The 20,435-nt window shown below is 27.8% G+C and overlaps 5 protein-coding genes across 9 annotated transcripts; 3 read left to right on the top strand and 2 right to left on the bottom strand.

Annotated features, from left to right (window-relative positions):
- Nucleotides 1-726: 726 nt before the first annotated feature.
- LOC122531450 (beta-catenin-like protein 1) lies at nt 727-3,558 on the bottom strand. Its single transcript, XM_043659375.1, has 10 exons — nt 3,467-3,558; nt 3,248-3,379; nt 2,732-3,111; nt 2,322-2,653; nt 2,032-2,255; nt 1,767-1,949; nt 1,557-1,704; nt 1,318-1,484; nt 1,075-1,258; nt 727-1,007 (listed from the first exon to the last, which is right to left on the bottom strand). The coding sequence occupies exons 2-10, from the start codon at nt 3,275-3,277 to the stop codon at nt 919-921; spliced, it is 1,737 nt and encodes a 578-aa protein (XP_043515310.1). The 5' UTR covers nt 3,278-3,379; nt 3,467-3,558; the 3' UTR covers nt 727-918.
- An 81-nt stretch (nt 3,559-3,639) lies between these two features.
- LOC122531452 (Golgi SNAP receptor complex member 2) lies at nt 3,640-4,839 on the top strand. Its single transcript, XM_043659379.1, has 2 exons — nt 3,640-3,993; nt 4,142-4,839. Exons 1-2 carry the CDS (start codon nt 3,854-3,856, stop codon nt 4,638-4,640), a joined length of 639 nt encoding a protein of 212 aa, XP_043515314.1. The 5' UTR covers nt 3,640-3,853; the 3' UTR covers nt 4,641-4,839.
- Nucleotides 4,840-5,066: 227 nt separating this feature from the next.
- On the top strand, nt 5,067-7,027 carry LOC122531453 (cytochrome c oxidase assembly factor 6 homolog). 4 transcript variants are annotated; one of them, XM_043659382.1, is made up of 4 exons: nt 5,067-5,107; nt 6,063-6,204; nt 6,310-6,371; nt 6,798-7,027. In XM_043659382.1, exons 2-4 carry the CDS (start codon nt 6,064-6,066, stop codon nt 6,901-6,903), a joined length of 309 nt encoding a protein of 102 aa, XP_043515317.1. In that variant the 5' UTR covers nt 5,067-5,107; nt 6,063; the 3' UTR covers nt 6,904-7,027. The 4 variants fall into 4 exon arrangements, with proteins under 4 accessions (XP_043515317.1, XP_043515315.1, XP_043515318.1 ...); XM_043659380.1 differs by lacking the exon at nt 5,067-5,107 and adding an exon at nt 5,207-5,419; XM_043659381.1 differs by lacking the exon at nt 5,067-5,107 and adding an exon at nt 5,730-5,831.
- On the top strand, nt 6,915-12,107 carry LOC122531448. Its single transcript, XM_043659371.1, has 7 exons — nt 6,915-7,050; nt 7,171-8,045; nt 8,115-8,880; nt 8,949-9,333; nt 9,414-9,556; nt 9,619-9,770; nt 9,839-12,107. Exons 1-7 carry the CDS (start codon nt 6,973-6,975, stop codon nt 12,060-12,062), a joined length of 4,623 nt encoding a protein of 1,540 aa, XP_043515306.1. The 5' UTR covers nt 6,915-6,972; the 3' UTR covers nt 12,063-12,107.
- Nucleotides 12,108-12,188: 81 nt separating this feature from the next.
- Nucleotides 12,189-19,717, bottom strand: LOC122531451 (REST corepressor 3). Of its 2 annotated transcripts, XM_043659377.1 has the most exons (10): nt 19,465-19,717; nt 18,860-18,928; nt 18,646-18,720; nt 18,353-18,567; nt 18,075-18,257; nt 17,251-17,361; nt 16,652-16,740; nt 16,178-16,352; nt 15,744-16,058; nt 12,189-15,660 (listed from the first exon to the last, which is right to left on the bottom strand). In XM_043659377.1, the coding sequence occupies exons 1-10, from the start codon at nt 19,565-19,567 to the stop codon at nt 15,577-15,579; spliced, it is 1,419 nt and encodes a 472-aa protein (XP_043515312.1). In that variant the 5' UTR covers nt 19,568-19,717; the 3' UTR covers nt 12,189-15,576. The 2 variants fall into 2 exon arrangements, with proteins under 2 accessions (XP_043515312.1, XP_043515313.1); XM_043659378.1 differs by lacking the exon at nt 17,251-17,361.
- Nucleotides 19,718-20,435: the final 718 nt, after the last annotated feature.

Raw genomic sequence — 20,435 nt, forward strand, 5'->3', positions numbered from 1 at the left:
GAAATAAATAAAAGTTTTAAGTAATAAGGGTTACACGGCGTGCGTAAATTCGAGGTTACAATGTGCACACCGAGTTATTGACACGTTGTGTTTAAACGATTGAAGAGAAATTTAAGTAAAAACATAAACGATTGAGAAATTTAGTGAAACACACTTACTTGACCAACGATGAACTCGAAATAGGAAAAGTATCTCTCACAATGAAACACATCGCCACGATCGTTGAATTTATGAAAGTACTTCACACAGCCACTATTGACGACGAATTTCTCGTAAAAACCAAACTTTTTCCTACGATAGATACAGTTCTTCCACAAACAATCCGATAGTAGAATTTCGCCGTAGTAATTTTGAAAGTTATAAACGGTGTCTTCCGATTCGTATGGACGAACAATGTCGGTTAAACTTGGGATTAAATTGCTCAAAACAGACATGATACGGACAATGACAACTTGTGATCACTGCTTTATTTTCACCCATTTTACTAACGTACATCTATGATATCGTTACGGAATATTTCATCAATGGGATGAAAAAATTCTGCGTCGGAGAACTAAAATAAATTGTAAATTTTGAGTATAAAATTTGACGCGTTATCGTATACTATACTGCTATTGATTATATGACTTAATATGAAGTAGTTAAAATAATAAATTTATCGATCAATCGCTTGATATCACGCTTATTTCACACTTACTTGTATACAGAATAAAAAATGCAACAAAATATATGACACTCGTTTAATTTTTTATAAATGCTCCTTTCAATCGCTCCTTTGTATATAAAAATGAATGATTCTCAGTAACGTATATTTTACAAGTACATTAGATATCCGTGTAAAATAGGACTGCTATTTTTAGAAATTTACAAAATAGCAAAAGATTTCGAATTTTGAACACCTTTGTTAAAAAGTATACATCAAAATTTATCAATTAACTGCAATATATGCTGTTGTTCTGCTTCTCTCCATTCGGAATCCCCAGCATCGCCAAGATTTCCCGCGTATTCTAATGAAATAATTAAATTAAAAATATACAATATAGTGCTATAACAAAATAATAATAAAAAACATACCTCGCATAATATGCCTTATAGTTTTTAGAGATGCTCTTCTTTGAGCTAAAATTCGTGTTACTCGTTGTTTTACTGCTGGTGGACAACCGGTACACGCTTCTAATAATACATAATCCACTAATTGCAAAATAAATAATCCACCATCTAATCTTCTCAGATATGATTCTTCTTCATCTTCGTCTTCCTATAATTACAATACACTAGTAAATAAATAATCTGCAAAATTTATATCCTTTTACTAACTTTTGTATTCTTTTCAACTTCCTCCACTTTCTCAAGATACTTGAAATGGAGCTCCATCAAGCGATCCACTTTCTCATAATCATTTTCCGTAAATTTACTCAATAATCTCTGGCGTTGTTGGCCTTTACAATTCCTAAGCATACTTGCAATAATTGATACTACATGCTCTGCAACAATAAATATTCATATAAATATCGTAGAAAACTTTAATTAAGAAAAATCATTCATGGTCGAGTTACCTTCGTGTTCTTCCGCAGTAAGCATTCTTTTCCGATTTTTTGTTGGCGTTTTCATAAACAAAGGAAATATTGTTCTCAATCCGAGGATATCAACAAATTTACTACAATTATCTTTTCCATCTGGGCCATTCATTGCATGATCTAATACCTTGAATATAACGTGATTATTTGTTTATAAAAATTAAACATAAATTCTAACTTGTTACTCACTTTAAGAGAGCCATTTCTAGACATTTTTTTTTCTCGCAACATTAAATTCATAAGCTGTAATCCTTCGCCCCTTAAAAATCGATCTCTGTTTACAGTTGCCATTAGACTTGAACATAATACGTTGAACAAATTTTCCATCATTTCTTGCTCTTCGGCTGTTTGAGGATCGTGTCTTTTGTAATACTAGAATTATTTAAACATTATTTTAGAAAAGCATAAAAACAACAAAAAAATACAAGAAAATAAAAAATACGAATTATATTACCGCTAGTTGTTGTAATAATACATCAATTCCATCAAGTTCACCAAGAAGTAACCTATTCTCTGGTGTGTTTTGCAAAAGAATAGATAAAAGTTCACTAGCATAAAGTTTATTAGCATCAAATGGTGTTTTTGCTTTGATTCTTCTTAAAAGCCACTGCATTAATCCTTGCTTTCCTGCATCTGCACACAAATCTGGCCTAAACTCTAAGAGATTCTCGAAAATAGCTAAAATAATCGAAATATAATATTTCATTTAATTTGAAAGTACACAGAATATACAATAATAATTACCTAAAGTATTATAAACTCCATCACTTTCTTCCTTTACTGCTTCATCCAGTCTTTCTAAATTTTGTACAAGAAGAGCACAAACTTGTTGCTCCAATAAAGCATCAATCAATGTATCAGCACCTTCTTGACTTTCATGTAAAATATCTACATCTGTCAGCTCTTGTAAGAGATCCACCACACCAACTGCTATATCTGTATTCTCATGAGATAATAATTCAAGTAACGAAGGTACGGCACCCAATTCCACCATTAAGGGATATAGATCTGGATTTGTCGCAACAACATGAAGTTCTTGAAGAGTTTCATGCAATTCCACTTCTGACTCCATAAATCTACAAAAATTAAAATTATATGTTACTCTCATATTTTTAATTTGATCTTTCTGTGCATGATATTAAAAAATTACATACTTTTCTGGTTGATCAGGGAATTTCACTCTCATCTCCTGGTTCCTAAGTGCTCTTTTTTCAAACAGAAGGACCATTCTTTTCAGTGTTGCTTCATCCAATGCTTCTATTTCCGGGGCTTCAGTTTCAACATATTTCAAAATATCTTGCTTTTCCTTCTCTGTCAATTGTGGTTCAACTACGTCATTTGCTGGTGAAGGTAAAGCAGCTCTAATAGGTGTAGGAGGTTCACTGCTTCTAACTGGAGTTACTTCAATTTCTCTTGGTTGCCTTTGACGTGCATGATACGGTGTTTTAATTACCCTTTTAGGCTTCTTTGCATTCTCCCATTCATCCTCATCGTCTTCTTCTCCTGCGACTGGTCTTTTTGGTGTATTTGGCGGCTAAAGAAAACAGAAACACAGAAATAATAGCAATTAAAAATAGTTTACATTGTGCATTTAGGTTAACATCAAAATTTCTGACGATAAAAATTTTCAACTGTATCATAGGTAATATTTTACATGGCATGAAACATACTTTGTATGATAATAATTCACCGATATCCATTTGTATCAACGATAAATTCCTGTTTAGAAAGAATTACGTGCAACAAACACGATTTGGTTATCACCGTCAGCCGATGTGTTTCATATTTATAAATAATTCTCACTGAAAATTAAAAAAAATTGCGTAAGTTCAATTATACAATAAAGAATATACGTACATTTAATAATTATATTTTTTAATTATATTTACCAACATAAATTTCATTCGGTTTACAAAAGTGTGTCTTACATGCGATTTAAACCTCAAGATGTCAGTAGGTTCCGTTTCATTCAACTAGAAGAGATATTACTTTTACTTTTTATAAAAAATTAGAAGATTCAATATTTTTCTTCATAAATTAACAAATAAAAAATATTATTCGAGACTTAATCATCCTTTGATACTTAATAATGTTCTTTGAGCACAATACTTTCAACAATCTATATTCTTTATTCTATGAAAATGTTCTTGGAAGATATTCTTTGATAGCTTTTGATAACCACTGTTACAAATATCCTATCTGACAGTAGTACCTGTACGTACACGTCATAACTTTCGCGAATATTAAAATACGAATGAAACTATTTATTAATAAATATGGAAACTTTATATCATCAAACAAACAAATTAGTTCAAGAGACACAACATCTTTTCTCATTGCTTGAGAAGAAAACGCCTAACCTAGACGTTAAAGAAATAGAGAACAGCATAGAATCAAAAATAAACCTCATCAACAGGTAGTTTTAAAAGATTTTTGTCTTTTTTTTATATAAAAAATTATATAAAGAATTTATAAACCTTAAACCAGGCTTATCTACTTTACATATATAAATAATGATAATCATATGTAATAATAATATACAATCTTGTGCTTTTATTTTTTAGTAATTGTGAAAGATTGGATGTATTGTGCCTCAAAGGGCCTATATTTCAAAGGCAAAATGCTAAAATGCGTGTGGATCAACTAAAGTATGATAGTCGTCATCTCACAGCTGCTTTAAACTCTTGGCGAAACAAAATGCTTAAAAAGCAAAGAGAAGAAGCTGAAAGGGAAGCATTATTGTCTAGGACATTTACCACAAACGATCACGTTGATATTATGATAGATCATAATGTGCAACACAATTATAGTTTAAGAAATGCAATTGGTGGTGTGGATGATCTCCTTCAAAGTGGCAGTAGTATCTTAGACAGTTTGAGATCACAAAGAATAACTTTGAAAGGGGCTCACAAGAAACTGATAGACATTGGAAATACACTAGGACTTTCAAAAACCACAATGAGACTAATAGAGCAAAGAGCAAGGCAGGATGGATTTATTCTAGTTGGCGGAATGTTGTTCACATGTCTTGTTATAATTTTAGTCATAATTTATCTCACATAGAAAATAGTACCTGTTACTTTTTAATCTTTTTAGGATGATGCAATTGACAATATTAATTATTAATGTATTTTTCTTATTGATGATGTAATAAGCAATGATTTTTAAGATTGTATAAATTTGGCATTTTTTTACTACTATGAAGGATATACAATATATTTAAATTAATAATGTTAAATGCTTCATCCCTCGCATATTAAATTGAATATTGCATCTTGAAATTTGTAATTGTTGTTAATGAAATATTAATATACATGTATTTGTATATAATAAAACCAGAATAAGCAAAGATAAGCATTATAGATGTCGTAATTTAATTCATTTCATTATTAATTTTGTTAATAAATATTTATATTTCATTAGTAGCTTATTACTATTTTTATATACAGGTTAGGAACAAATCATATTCTTAAAAATCGTAAATTAATTTACGTATGTATGTATTGGCAACACTGATTTTATTCCATTTAGTAAGTACATGTGGGAATATAAAATATTATGAGAACGCGTGTACTTTTTTTATTTATAAAATAATCCAACAAATATTTCTTTTTTTTTTAATTTAAGTAATGAATCAAATTTTTTTATCTGCACAAAACGGAAAAAGTAAATTTTGCTTGCAAGAACTTTGTAATTTGTGTTGGAAAGTTTATATTATTTATATTAAATTAAAAAATAAAAGTAATATATATCTATAATTTAAAAAGCAAATATAAATATTGTGAACAAAAATTTCTATAATCTCATGTTATAATATTATATGTTGTGCTGTAAGAAAACAGGTTAGTTTCCATGTTTCTCTACTACAATAATCTTAATTTATGTGAAAAAGAAAATATAAATAAGATAGATTTATTAATTTATTTGTTTCATATTTTTTATGTATATGTATACTTACATATATTTCATCAAAATATTTAAAAAACTTAGAAATTATTTAATAAAACGAAATCCATTCTTTCGAGAAACCTATAATACAGATCATATCCAATACAATAATTAAAAAATTAAATTACTGAATTATGTCTGTGAAAATCATTTTTAAGTTTGTAATAAAAAAAAGAATCAATTTTTTTGTATTAAACTTAATACTTAAATTACACTGTTCCAAGATTATGTAATCATTTTGTTTTATTTTAAGGTTTTTATTTTTAATTTCTGCAAAACTAAGTATTTCTAACAAATTTTGAATCTGTAAGTAAGAATTCTATTCAATTTCTAATAAGTTTCAATTCCAAAATAATTAATGTGGATAAGTATTTTTGAGCTTGAATATTATAACTTTTTATTAAAATGTATTTAAAAATTTATTAAAAACGTCTGTTTTAAATTGAAAGAAAAAGAACACGTGTATGTTAATGAAAAAAAAAAAAGAATGTAGTATAAATAAGTATAAAACAGAAAATATGATTTGGATTATTTTAGGATGTCTTTCCCAAGTAAAGAAGATCGTATAAGATGTTGGTCTCACAGGGATGAATACTGGAAATGTCTTGATGATGGTAAAACAGAAGTAGAATGTAAAAAATTTAGAGAACAGTATGAAAAGTTTTGTCCTGCATTATGGGTAAGTTCTACTTATTAAAAGGTTGATCTTGCACTAAAAATAATTTTCCTACATGTAATGCCCGTCCCTTTTTTATTAAATCTTCATTTTATCACTTTTTACTAGGTAAAACACTTTGATCGTAAACGAGAGTACTTGAAATTCAAAGAGCAGCTAGAACAAGGGGGGTATGTTCCTGAAGAACAAAATGCAACATAAAATATAAAACTAATTTAGCAATTGTAATTTATAATTTATTACATTTGAACTAATAATTATTGAACTGTTTCTGAATTAAAGTTTCTTATTTTTATTACTTATAATAAAAAAATGCAAGTAACAATATTGTCTTATATTATATGATGATCCTTAATCCACTATATTGAAAGTAAATCATATTTTCTTTTTCAATTATTTGGCACATAGAAATTCTTATACAGAAGCTAATTTTATGGCTGCTGAATGCTTATTTACATTTAAACCAATAATTCATTATCTTTTTTAAATTTTCGAATGTTTTTATGATTTTGCAGGCATTATGTTTTCTATTTATTTTTGTTGTTGCTTAAAAAGGCAAAGTTTTAAGAAATATCATCATTACGTATTAATTGCAGGACATGCGGCCTTGATGGAGACAAAACAAACAAGTCAGATGCAACAGCACATACCTCAAAAGCAGTTTTTAATTTTCAAACAACAAATACAAACACGTATGATTAGGGAATAAAAATATATATAATATATATAATTATTAAATTGAATCTTCTGTTACTAAATTGCAATAGCGAAATGTGTACAAAAAATATGGAATTGAATCATGTAATCAAAGAATTGCAAACACATACAGAAGACACTGTTATTTTCAGAGTTAGTATTTTATGATTCTATTAATATAGTTCTATTTATAATCATTATTGCTTACTATATAACTCTGTTACTGTTTATCTATATAACTGTAAACATAGCATTTTATTATTATTTTTTTAGAAATTGATAAACTTTGCTTCATCATGCAAAGAATCCTGGGATAATGAACATTTGAAACAATGGCAACCAGTACATATACATATTATAGAAGCTTTTATCTTAAATACAGAAAATAGAGAAAGAAGTTTGTTGGCTTCCCATACATTTTTTGCTTTACTATCAATTCAATCTAACTTATCATTTCTAAAAGAAATTTTTATAAGTTTTCTGAATTCTAAACGCAATGAAGTATACATTTTTGATAAAAGATATAATATCGTTGAAAATGAACTATTTAAACTGATTTGCGCTTATGGATATTTGCAAGTAAATCACAATGAAATATATTCTAATGATATCTTTTTCCTCATTTTCGATGTTATATTCGATCACTGTATAAGATATACTAAACATTCTTATTTTGCGTATAAAATATTATGTACGTGGTTGCAAAGAACTATAAACACAACTTTTTGGAGCACATATTCGGAAATAGAGCAAAGACTTGAAATGATTATTTTTTCAAATTGGTGTAATGCTATTAATGACATAAGTAAACAAAATTCAGCACTTATTTTTAATATGTACCTGAAAATAATGGGAAAAAAATATGACAGATATTTGGAGTATCTGTTTAAGTATTGTGTCGATACAATTTCTTGGCAGAACGAAATAAAATATGATATACTCGCGGAAATTTGCGAAATTTGGGACGAAACTAAAATTATTACATCCCGTGATTTTTTATTTTCTTTGTGTAGTAGCTTAACAAAATATTATTTGCGGTCGCCTGGTACTAAAGTTTATCTTGCGATTGTAAAAAAATTAAGCGAAAATGAATGGAAAAAAGCCTTTGGACATATAATGAATTATCTGTTTCACCATTGGGAATCAAAGTGAGTTAAATCATCAAATCTTTACAAATAACAGAAAATTTGAGTTTAAATGTGGATATTTAATTACAGTGAAAATCACAATGTCCTTCAGTTACTCTGCAAACATTGGCTTGAACCAGTTGTTAAAAAGTACAGAAATCTTTTACCTTATTTGTGGAATTTAATCACAGATATAAGAGAACATATTTTACGTTCACATCTTCAAAAAATGGCTTGTGAAATGCACATTGATCTTCCACAACAAGCAGAGATTGAATGTTATTTAAATCATAATAAAGAAATCGTAAGATTGAATGGATTTGCCATAAATTGTTACCAAGTAAACAAATTGTACAATGAAAATAAAGATCGGTTTTTTACCATAAGAAGTTTTCTATGGCATAATGCAAATAGTACAACAGTCTACATGAGAAATGGGATTGTGAAATATTTTAAAATATTTTATACTAATGTTCTAAAAATGTGTGATAATAATCCAGACTGCATACATGATGTGTATTATATTACACATTGGTTACATGAATTCTTTTTAGATTGTTTCGAAATTGGTTCTTGTTATCAAAGAAAAATTCTTGGTTTAAATTTATATAGAACTATACTTTCATTTACCAATGGGTTTCTGATAAATAAGACCAACAATGTTGAAAATATTTTGTCTATTTCATCACTAGAAAAACATTTAATAACAACTGGAAATTGGAAATTCACAGACAAAAAGAGTTTATTTATCTTATTAAGACTTGTATTGGATTCTGCACTTGATGTCAAACAATTAGCTACCTCTATTATTCTTAATTATTTCAATAAAGACATCTTATCTGATGTGGAGAAACAAGTAAGAATATTATTCATCTTTTTTTCAATAATTTGTTTTTCATTTAAAAGAAGATATTATTGGTTTAGGTATTATTTTACACGGCGTTGAAAACTTGTAATTCTTCCAAATTCTATGAAATCGAAAGTGGTGCGGCTCTTATGTCAATTTTAATACACTGGCTACCTTTGAATACTTTACGAGATTATAAGAATTATGATTGTTTGAAATATTCAGATTTCTTGTTTAATGAAGCTAAGAGTCAGTTAACACAAATGAAAGATGATGTATTAAAAGCAATTGTTCAAAATAAACCATTTTATGGCGTGATGACTGCTTTATTGAATATTGCTTTTCAAAATTGTCAAAAAAGTTCTGATATATCTTCCGAATTCATTGAAAAAGTGTTGTATCTATTAGAAGATGCCACAGATTTCTTTCTATACATACTTTCTTCAAAATCGGAAAATACAGGTACAGTTTACTCAGTTTCAATGTAATAACATAGCTAAAAAAATGTTTTACATTGAATGAAATTGTAACTGAATTTATAGAATATTCATCATCGTTCGCGGAAATGGGATTAGCCATTAATGAAACGATTAAAAACAGTGAGATAGAGAACATCAATTTCGATGATTTAAATTTAACTTCTGCGCATCATGTGCTCATTTCTTGCATTTGGATGTCTTTAAAGGTAAACGTCTTCATTTTTTAATTTTAACAAATATAAAATAATAAAGTATATTTTCCATTTAGGTCTGCTGTGAAATAGCTTGTGAAATAGGTACATTAATGCATTGCGATGATATGGTTAAGCGTTCCGCCAATATCATCGTTACTGTATTACTTAGATGTAGACACAAAGGAGTGGTGGAAGCAGCAGGTACAGCAATAGGACAACTAACTAGGTATAATTCAAATACTAATAGGATAATAAGAAAACTAAATATCAATCATATTTCTTCAATCATTTCAGATGTTTATGTAAAGAAACTAAGTATTCTAATTTACCAAAAACACATATATTACGTATATTAGAAGATGGTTTTATGCATTCTTTAAACATCACCAGAAGGGGTGCTGGATTGTCAATAATGTTTCATAGAATTGTCGTTAGCGATAATCGGCGAGATAGACCCCTTTTGCATTTTGCGGTACAAAAATTATTAGACCTGTTGAGTGACATTTCTGATGACAATTTAATCAGTATAGAGTCACAGCACGATTCTCCGTGGGCAAGACGTTTGCACTTTTTACGGGCTTTAGTAGCCGATAAAGAAATACACGCACAGTTAACTCCATATATGGAGAAAATTTCTCTGACTTGTTTCAAATATTTGCAATCAGAAATATGGACTGTCAGAAATGCAAGTCTACAATTATTTGGTTCCATAGTTCCAAGATTAATAGGTCAAAGTTATGGAGACAAGTTAGATTTTGGAAATGGTTATTCAATTAATCATTTTGTTACGCATTATCCGGCCCTTGCAGATCATGTCATGAAAGAATTGTATAAGTTTTCGTTTACGTTTACGAAGTTTTCTACTGCTTTATATTTACATTCAAATATCGTTCACATTCTTATACTCCTTTCGAAATTTTCATGCAGTGCTTGTAATTTAATTGATTATTCCTCGCAAGAATATTTGTCAAAGGTGAAACGTTTACTTTACGTACTATTTGAAAATCCTATCTTGTATGTCAGATTTTTAGCTGCAAAAGCATATGCGGCATTAACAAATTTCTTACAAATTGAATTCGAACTTAAGAAATTAAGGTACGACATTTCTTCATGTCACAATGTTAATTTAATTCATGGTTATTTGTTAACTATAAAATTTCTCAAGGAAAAATTATCCGTTGAAATCGAAAGTATGAATTTATATTCGAATTATGAATTTATGTTCAAACGATACACGTGTCATGCATCAGAGCAATCTGTAGAATTGCTACGATTTCGAGAAATAATACAAATTTGGAGAAGTGTGTCCAAAGGAAAACAAAATACTTCACAAATATGTTATATAATAAAAGTGCTATTTTTACAATCAAAAGAATTTATTTCTGGCGAGATCTCTGATGAAGATGTATTTACTTTTAACGAAAATAGATCTCTACTCTCTTCTGAGAAAATAAAACCAGGATTTTTTCAATTTGTAGATCTTTTTACAAAGTTGTATGCCAACTATGTAAATCGCACGAATAACGTTAATATTGATATTTTACATAAAATTTTGTACTCCCCTTGCATCGATCAAGGTATTTCTTTTTTAAATCATGTGTCATGTAGTATTCCAATTTTAAAAATTGTGCTCAAATGTCTATTGCTGAATGAATATGATTATAATGAATTACTTTTAAACGCAATGATAAACTACTCTTTGAAAACTTTGAAGCATTGGCCTCTACTAGATATAAGTGAATTAGAAATTCAGAAAGTAATAGAAGATCTGTTTATTGAAAAACTAGAAACTGTAAGATATTCTAATTTATGGATTTTGAAATGCATATTGAGAATCTTTTCTCGAAATGAGATAATGATAAACGAAGTACTGTCTCAGGCACTTGAATTAAGTGTTCACGAAGAAGAACATACGAGGCGAATAGCAGTTGAACTTACGAAATTCGCAGCTTATCGATTTGCAGAATTAACAAGTAAAAATAAATTAACCATTTTACATTGCTGTTTAATTCTACTGAAAGATGAAATTACAGAGATACGTGAAGTTATTATTGAAAATCTAAAGATGCATGTTCTACAGACAATTAACAGTGAATATGAAAGTTTAGGGCACGATGAATTTATATATCAAAAATTATTATCCGAAGTGATACTTGAAAAATTAAATTTTCCTATGGATAATGATATGAATCTATTTTTCGTAAAATTGTTCACACACAGTATTAAAAATTTTGATAGCAACACGATTATTGAAAATCCTTTTTACCATGATGATAATCCTTTTTATAGAGAAGAGTCGAAGTTTCTAAATCTTTGTTTTTATTACATGAAACGAAAAAAGCACGGTCATAATAATAACCTTAGTGTGATAGAATACGATAATGGAATGCATGAATCGAAATATCAACTACAAAAAGAATGTTATTTCGATGATACTAATTTAGAAGTTGTTTTAAATACTAAATATGTAGATTATTTATTAATGAAACAAAAACTTGTAATACAGAATTATAGATAATAATATGTAATGTACAATTTTAATGAAATAAATGATAAGCAATAACGGAAGCTTCATAATTAGATATTTATCGTTTTTTTTTCTGTTAAGGTGTCTCGAAATAAATATATATTTAACCCATCAAAGTACACAAGAGATATTTAATATTTCTGAATAAATACATCTGTACACTTTACGGACATATGAATGTGTATACATTCACAAAGCTTGTAACTTTATATTTACATTATGCTACATTAATTGCATTAGAATATTAGAAAATTTTGAACGGTCGTAGAATATGTATATATATTACATACTATGTAATTTTCATTTCATATGTTCCGTTCTTCGTACTTTGTCGTATCTACAATTAACACTCTTATATAATGTTATCAAATATAATATAGTTCAAAACATGTAATTTTTAAAATTTTTTTAACTAAAAATCTTGTCCGTAAGTTAAAAGTATCATATAATGATGTGCTTCATGAAGTATCCGAATCTTACGTAAATAATCTACTAATTGGCAATATATGTATATAAATATATATTAAATTACAAAAATTCAATTTCAAAAGTATATCTAGAAATTAAGCAAGTTTATTTGTTTGAAAAATCTTTTATTCGCTGATCGCGTATCATCTCTCTCGTTTAAATGCATTCGTAATTCAATAAGTATTGAAGAAAGAAGTTGCTTCTAGCGGAAAAAGAGAATATCCACATAGCAAAATATTTTAAAGTGACTTCCTTCTTCAATCTTAAACTATGAAAGCTTATATTTAATTATATGTTTGAACACTCCGCCATGCTTTCGTGTGTGAAAAAAATTGCACATACCAGAACTGTACGATTTAATGAAGAATATGATGAAAAGAACGATCAGAATATAATAGATTATTTCTCATTAAATATTTTTAGAAGTTTCTCTTGCATTACTGTGCAAGTAAAAAATGCTCTTCTGTTCATTAAAAATTTTAATACTTTAAAATCATTACATTATGCTTGAATGAAATATTATATTAGAAAAAGAAACAATAAAAATTTCAAATAATTGGCTAGTCTGTTTTAATCGTACTATATATTTTTTTCATTTAAATTGGCAAATTACTTATTCAGCAAAATATTTCTTGCCGGATATTTCATCCACCTTTGTGATATGTTACTAACGATTACAGTAAATTTTTCTTTGGTGATCATTCATATTTACATTGATGTTATATAATAATTTCTAAAGTTTATCTAATCTCACAATCATTTTCAAGAATACCATCTTTTGTAAAAGAAATCGTGCACACACACTTGCGAGTGTTTTCTTTTATTAGCATTAAGTAGTAAATTCTATCTAGACAAATATTAAACTAACGATCTTATATAACTATTACTACTAATAGTAAATGTGGATGTACACATGAAACTATAAGTAAAATTACACCTATATGATTTTAAACGTTCTATCGCAAAACAACGAAAAATCATTGGAAGTCAATTTGTCTTGAAAATATTATTTAACAATATTTATTTCTTTCCAATTAAATTCTATAATTATTATATAATTATTATTAAGTTCTAGACAATTGACCGCATTAAATAATTTCTTTTAAAATAGATTTGTGTAAGCGGACTACATGTACTTTATATTTGTTCAAATATTTAATGTTACACAAACAACTACATACTTTAGTATGCTTTCCTTTCTGTATGAAATATTTTGTCCAATTAAAATTATTCAATAGAATCTTTTATTACAATTAAAATATTCCCTATTTATAGGAATACAAAATTTTGTGCTTTTAAATATAGAAGCACCATTATTTTGAAATACGGACAATTTTAATATACATATAATTTTGTATAATATAATAGAAATATCAGGAACCATTACTTTTTCTTTTCTTTTTTTATACATTTGGATTGAGTATGTAGCAGCAAGCCATAAAAATATATTCTCCTTAATTTGATATTTTTAATAGCACAATTTTCAACTCCTCAAATTTACTTTTTTTATAAAACTAATAAAAGAAATTTCTATTGTGATGTATTTTAATAAAATATTAAATTCTTTCAGTTAAAATTTGAATAAAAGTGTATTCTTTTGTTGAGCATTCTTCTTTTAATGATACATCATTCAACGCAATCATTGATTTCATATTTTAAATAAAATAATTTAACAATGATTGCGTTAAACTTTTTCTAATTTTTTCACTAATGATGTGAACTATAGCTGAAATTGCTAGAGTTTTGAGTAACTATAATCCACTATACGAAAAATTTAAAAGTTTGGAAGAAATTTCTCTTTCTATCCAGATCTTTATTATTTATTTCAATACAGAATGGAAGATTGTCTAATTCTCGGTAAATTTAAATGTTATACTTTAAATAGATAATATGCAAACAGGAAGTAAAGGGGAAAAATTTCTTCAAATTTTGTTATTGTTTCTTTTTTTTTCATACGCCCAAAAATGCATAGGCACAAGACAAGAATTTTCTTCCGATTTATATATTAATTACGAAATCATCACGAGAACTGTCTAAAAAACATTTTAAATAAATAAAATATATAAATAAATTAATGAAATATATAAATTGAATGCTCTTTTTATCTCCTTCCATCTACATATATTTTTTTTACTCTAAGTTTTGTAATATGAATCATGTAAATTCCTCATAAATACTTTACAAAAAATTAAATATATACAAAATATAAATTGACACAAAATGCATGCGAAATTTGAAATTAATAAAAACATAACGTTACTATAATAACAAAATTTAAGAATATATATTTCATATTTGAGCACAGATAAAATGTCGTTAAACTCCATTATGAAATTATTATTAATTCTATTACTATATAAAAATTGGATTTACTAAACGATAACTGATTTTCTTAATGTTCTAAACTATATAATTTTTTCAATATTTTTACAATTTTTCCAATAAAAATGAATAATTTTGTATTTAAATTACTTTCATTAGTTAAAATGGGACTCTGTATATCCTTATGTATACCTAAAAATATTACATGCTACAGAATACAATTATTCGAAAAAAAATTATTGCATCCATAATTGCATACAATGGATGTTACAAAAATGCTTCTTATATTTGCACTTGGATGCATTAATTTAATCTTTAATCTATTTTTTCTTATAATTACTACTGCTAAATGTCTTTAATAGAATTACAGTTCCTTTATATTGCTTAATAAAAAATCCATTTTAGACATATATAAATATACTATATTAAAAATAAATCTACTTAAATAAATTCACACATTTTCGTTCCTATTAATAAATATTCACGCATGTATTTTATGGATTTTTAATTTATGCACAAGTTTAACGGAAACTGTTGCTCATACTTGATATTCCTAATGCAGTATTCTAATACTGCATCAGTAATACGCAACAAAAAATGAAATTAAAAGTAAAAATTGTTATAAACAAATACCTTTTACATGATATTATCGATTATCAAAGTGTCTGTGATTATTTTTTTCACGTTTGTTCGTATTCAAAAGTATAGTCATTTGTTATTTAGCCGTTTGTCCAAGTCCTACGGATGATTTCGTTTTTTGAGATGATTCTGCTGTTTCATTTGGCTGATCAACATCCATCTGAAACATTCATATCCAACAATATTTATCTAATATTTAAGCAATATCCTAAGTAATATTCTAAGCAAAGTAAATTACTTTACCTTTTCTTCCTTTTCATCGTCAATTAATATCGGGCCATTTTCAGCTTCATATTCTTTTAAGACTGCATCTAAATTATACCTTCGTCGATAATTTACAAAAAACGATCGCAAATGAGCTTCTGTTTTAGTTCCAATTACATCAGCAATCGCAGAAAAATCTTTCCCATATTTTCGAACACCCTGAACGGCCAAGAGTAATTCATCATTTGTCCAACGAGCATTTATACGACTGGAAACTTCTGGTGGCCGTAAATCATCAATACCGTCAGTTGTTTTACGCTTCAATGCGCTCACTTGTTGTTTGTTTGATTGAATCTATATTTTAAAATAAAAAATTAGGTATTTTAGGTTCTGTTAACCGAGCAATAAATGATATCGATTTTTCATATAAAAATGTATCCACACGTTTCATCTTATTTTATTGTGAAACGTACTTGGCGTTTTAGGCTAACAATTTCAGTGTCAATCGCTTGTAAGCTGTTGTTTGCTTGAGTAGGTTGGCCAGCCAATGCTGCTAGATCATCATGATTAACAACAAGACCGCGAGGTGGTTTTCTTTTATTTGTTCGACCTGGCATGGAACTTAATGGTCTTGCTACACCAGTTCGCCTAAATCATTTAAATAAATTTGTAAACTGCTTTCTTTAAATCAGTGAATATATCTGATCTACAATTATTCTGATTTTTTAACTCCCAAAGATGTTAAATAACACATAAATAAGAATGCTCATGCATTCTTATAAAAGTATATGTTAAAAAGTTTCTTTATTTATAAATATTATTATCTTGGTAACAATCTCTTGTAATTCTTTAATTAATAATGAAACACGTGCATGAACATTCTAATTTCAAAAAAGCTCTAATGATTTTTCAATTATTGAAATTTTATTTAACTTGCGCTCACTGACCTCCAGTGCAGATAGCAGCTGTGACACGCGTGTCCTTTCGGCGTCGCACGAACACTATGACAAGCAACGCCACAATTGCTACACGAGCCCTACAACACATAATACCCTTTTTAAATATATTCTAGCCATCCCCCCACCCGTTCCATCAGTTAACATTTTTTAACATGTATCTAAACTAATCTCTAGGAATTTTCTTTTATTACAAAAAGAATGAAATATATACATGGGCATATTTAAAACTCTATCCAGAAATATTAATTCGGCCCGCCATAAAAAATTAGAAGCTCCGAACTTCTTGTAGTTCTATGATTTTAGTAAACTTTTAAAGTAATAAAAAGCCAATTTTTTCGAATTTAACAAGTTCATGAGATATGTAAATCTCCGTCATATCAGATAATTTTTGGGCTTCAACATTTTTTCCTCAGTAAGGTTTCAGCCTATCAGTTCTACTATGTAAATTATTTTCGCAAAATTTTGTTTTGTTTGATAAAGAAAGAAAAATATACGACAGGGAAACAATAAATAAGGGACGACAAAAAAGTAGCAAAATATAATAAGCATACTATGCTATGCAACAGGGTAAGGTTTAGGCTGAGTACCTGAACCTGAGGGGCGTTTTCCGAGTCGGATGGGGCTTTGGCGTCAGTGCCTTGGCTTCCTGGCACAGCTTGGTTCTTTCCACGACGTATTCCGCGGTGGATCGTCCATTTCTAGAACGTTCCACATTTACGTTCACACACGATACAACGATAATTTAACTAACTTTAATCTTGTATTACTGATGTTACGTAACTTTTTTTAATAGTTTAGAAAATTATTGAGATACGAGAAGTGTTATATATTTAAATTGAAACTTTTTCCTTTTATATGAATATATAAAGGAAATATATAAAACATATTCATTTCATATTCATCTTTTAATTCGTAATTCTGACAATTTCCACCAATTGTAGATCAGTGTTCTTATTATTTTCGTTTTATTCACCGCATGGAATACGTTACCGTGTGGATACATTTTTTAGATGTGTATTACTGCACATTATATATGTGTATAAATATATATACATATATGTTATATATATACATATATATACGATTTCGAGCCAGTGCCATGGCATTAAAATGCAGCAAGAGGAGAACACTATCACACGCAATAGCACAAATGTTAATTTACTTAAAATAATTTGATGAAAATGTAGCAAAATTAAGATGGAAACAAAAAGCTCTAATTTTGTTTATAAAAAAAGTAACAAGCAACATAAACAAATTTGTTATTCTAATTTTTATACTTATAATTATTAGAACATTTGAAACTAGTATTTTATGGTAATTTATGATTTGAAGTATTATTCTAAATATAGAGAGAGAAAGAGAAAGAGAAAGAAAGTGCATGCATTTGTTAGATATTTAAAAAATATCTTACTTTTTCTTCTGATTCACTGTCTGTATTGGAACCTAATTCACTCCCATTTTCACTACCATTTTCTCCTTCTTTTCCACCACTTGTTAGTTTTCTTGCTTGTCTATCCATCAGTGATGTTCTAGTTCTTGTCTTTTTCCAGCTATAGTAATATTTAACAAGGCTAGCAATAGATTTATCTGGTAACTGTAAATGTAAAACACAAAAATATAAATAATTTTTGTATTTTTTTACAATACAATTTTTGTATTTTTTAATTTTTAATTCAGAAAAGATTCTACCATTTGACGAATTCGATGGAAACTTTTCCCATGGAATTGAAATGCTTGTTCAAAAAGAACTTTATCCTCAACTGTCCATTCATCAGGAAATGGTGTAAAATTAGCTAAATCTAATACAGCACGTTCTAAATTATGTTTGTGCCAAAATAACATTCCTAATGCTTGTTCTCCATTATAGCCATATTTTTCCTTTGCTAATATAATATACTCATCCACTACAAAAAAAAAAAACAATAAATTTGTATGATTAGTGCATTATAGAAAATCAAGTAAATAAAACAATTTATATTTACATTTTTGATCAGGTATATCAGTAGTGGGAGACCATACTAATAGTGCCCTATCAGGACATTGATCGAGTCGTCGTTCTAAAATATAAAATCTATAATTATGAAGATAGAAGTATGAAAAGAATCATTTTAATTTTAATTGAGAAAAGATAATTTAAATTTTAATTGAGAAATAATGAAAAAATCTTTTAGGAATAATTCTGTTTAAATAACATACCACTAACTGGAACAAATTCTGGAACAATGACTTGATAATCTCTTCCAACGCGGATTTTTTCTGCTGGAACTTAGGGAAATAATAATGTTTAATAAATGCAAAAATTTCAAATCAATAAAAAAATGTGAGTGAACTTATTGCATAGTTAAATACAGAACATTAAACTAAAATGAAAAATGTTTCTCTCATTTACATGATTTTTAAATACATTTTTTAATACACTACTTGCTACAAATTACTCTAATATATAATTACACATATAGAGTCAATAGTAATTTATTTAATTCGATCAGAAAAAATAATATATTATTTGAACAATATACGCAAATAAGACAATTCGGTATAATTAAACAAGTTTTTTAAAATTTGCCTAATATTCATAGAAATTGGTTGAAAATGAGAGAAGCTTAAAAAAGAGGAAAAGTGGGGCGCGCTGTTTGAAGATCCTTACGGATTTTCGCGTTCGATCAATATAAAAATATGTAAACTTCCCAAGAAGAATATATTCTTAGAGTTGCTACATATATATGATATATTAATTAAAATAAGACTTTAGAAGATTATAATGATTAAACAATAATTTAAGTGCAATATGAAATTGGTACCTCCGTCTTCTTCGCTCGAAGATTCCGTCTGTCCATTAGGGCTGGGGCCTCTCGATCTGCGTCCATTTCTAACGTTTTCCGAGTTTCTTTCTGCCAAAACCATTCTCCAGCCTTTCTTCGATTTACTTTGTACCGGATTATTACACTACCAAAGATTTTCCGTACGGAAAACCAACGAAACTTGCAATGCAAGCGACTACACCGTGCTCCGTAGAGTCTAGCTTGCGCTTCGTGTGACCGTAGCGAAAGTAAAATGGCTGCTTATTGAAAGTGATCCGATTGGTCAACGATTTACTAAGTAAAGATGGCAACGTAATTTTCAATATATTTCGAAATTAATTGTATTTTCAAAAATCAGATATTTGCAATAACTCCTTCATAATTGTTGCAAAAGCACTTTTTATTGAATTTATACAAAACTTAAGTAAAGAAATTTTATACATAAAAATAATAAAACTGTCAATTTTTAGTGGAATTACGTTAACATTAAGTTTAAAAATACATGACGATTTTGAATCCATTTAGAAATCCGTTTATTTTTATAAACTAAATAATAATGATTCTAAAATATTGTTATATCATACAAGATATGGAAATGATTATGATTTTATTTCGTGTTGTAAATGAAAACGTATATGTCAGTTTCAATAATCTATTTCTATAATTATAATTGGAATATGTCAAGTAAATTCTTAAACAAGTGACGCTGATATTAATAAACAAATGACTTGAAGTTATGTAATTCGAAAAAACATGAATTTGAAAATTCTTACAATCCAGTTCTATCCTAATACGCATTTGATACTAGATATTTCATTTTTGCAGTAATCATATCCTTGTTTTATGATATAAGTGGAACTATAGAAAAATAACAAATAATGCATGCAAGAAAGAAGAAATTATGATTAAATTACGATTTGGTTTAAGTTATATCACAATCAGTAAATTATAGCATAGGAGCAGATTGAACG

Source organism: Frieseomelitta varia, unplaced genomic scaffold, assembly GCF_011392965.1.
Source record: "Frieseomelitta varia isolate USP_RPSP 00005682 unplaced genomic scaffold, Fvar_1.2 scaffold_40, whole genome shotgun sequence".
NCBI lineage: Eukaryota > Metazoa > Arthropoda > Insecta > Hymenoptera > Apidae > Frieseomelitta > Frieseomelitta varia.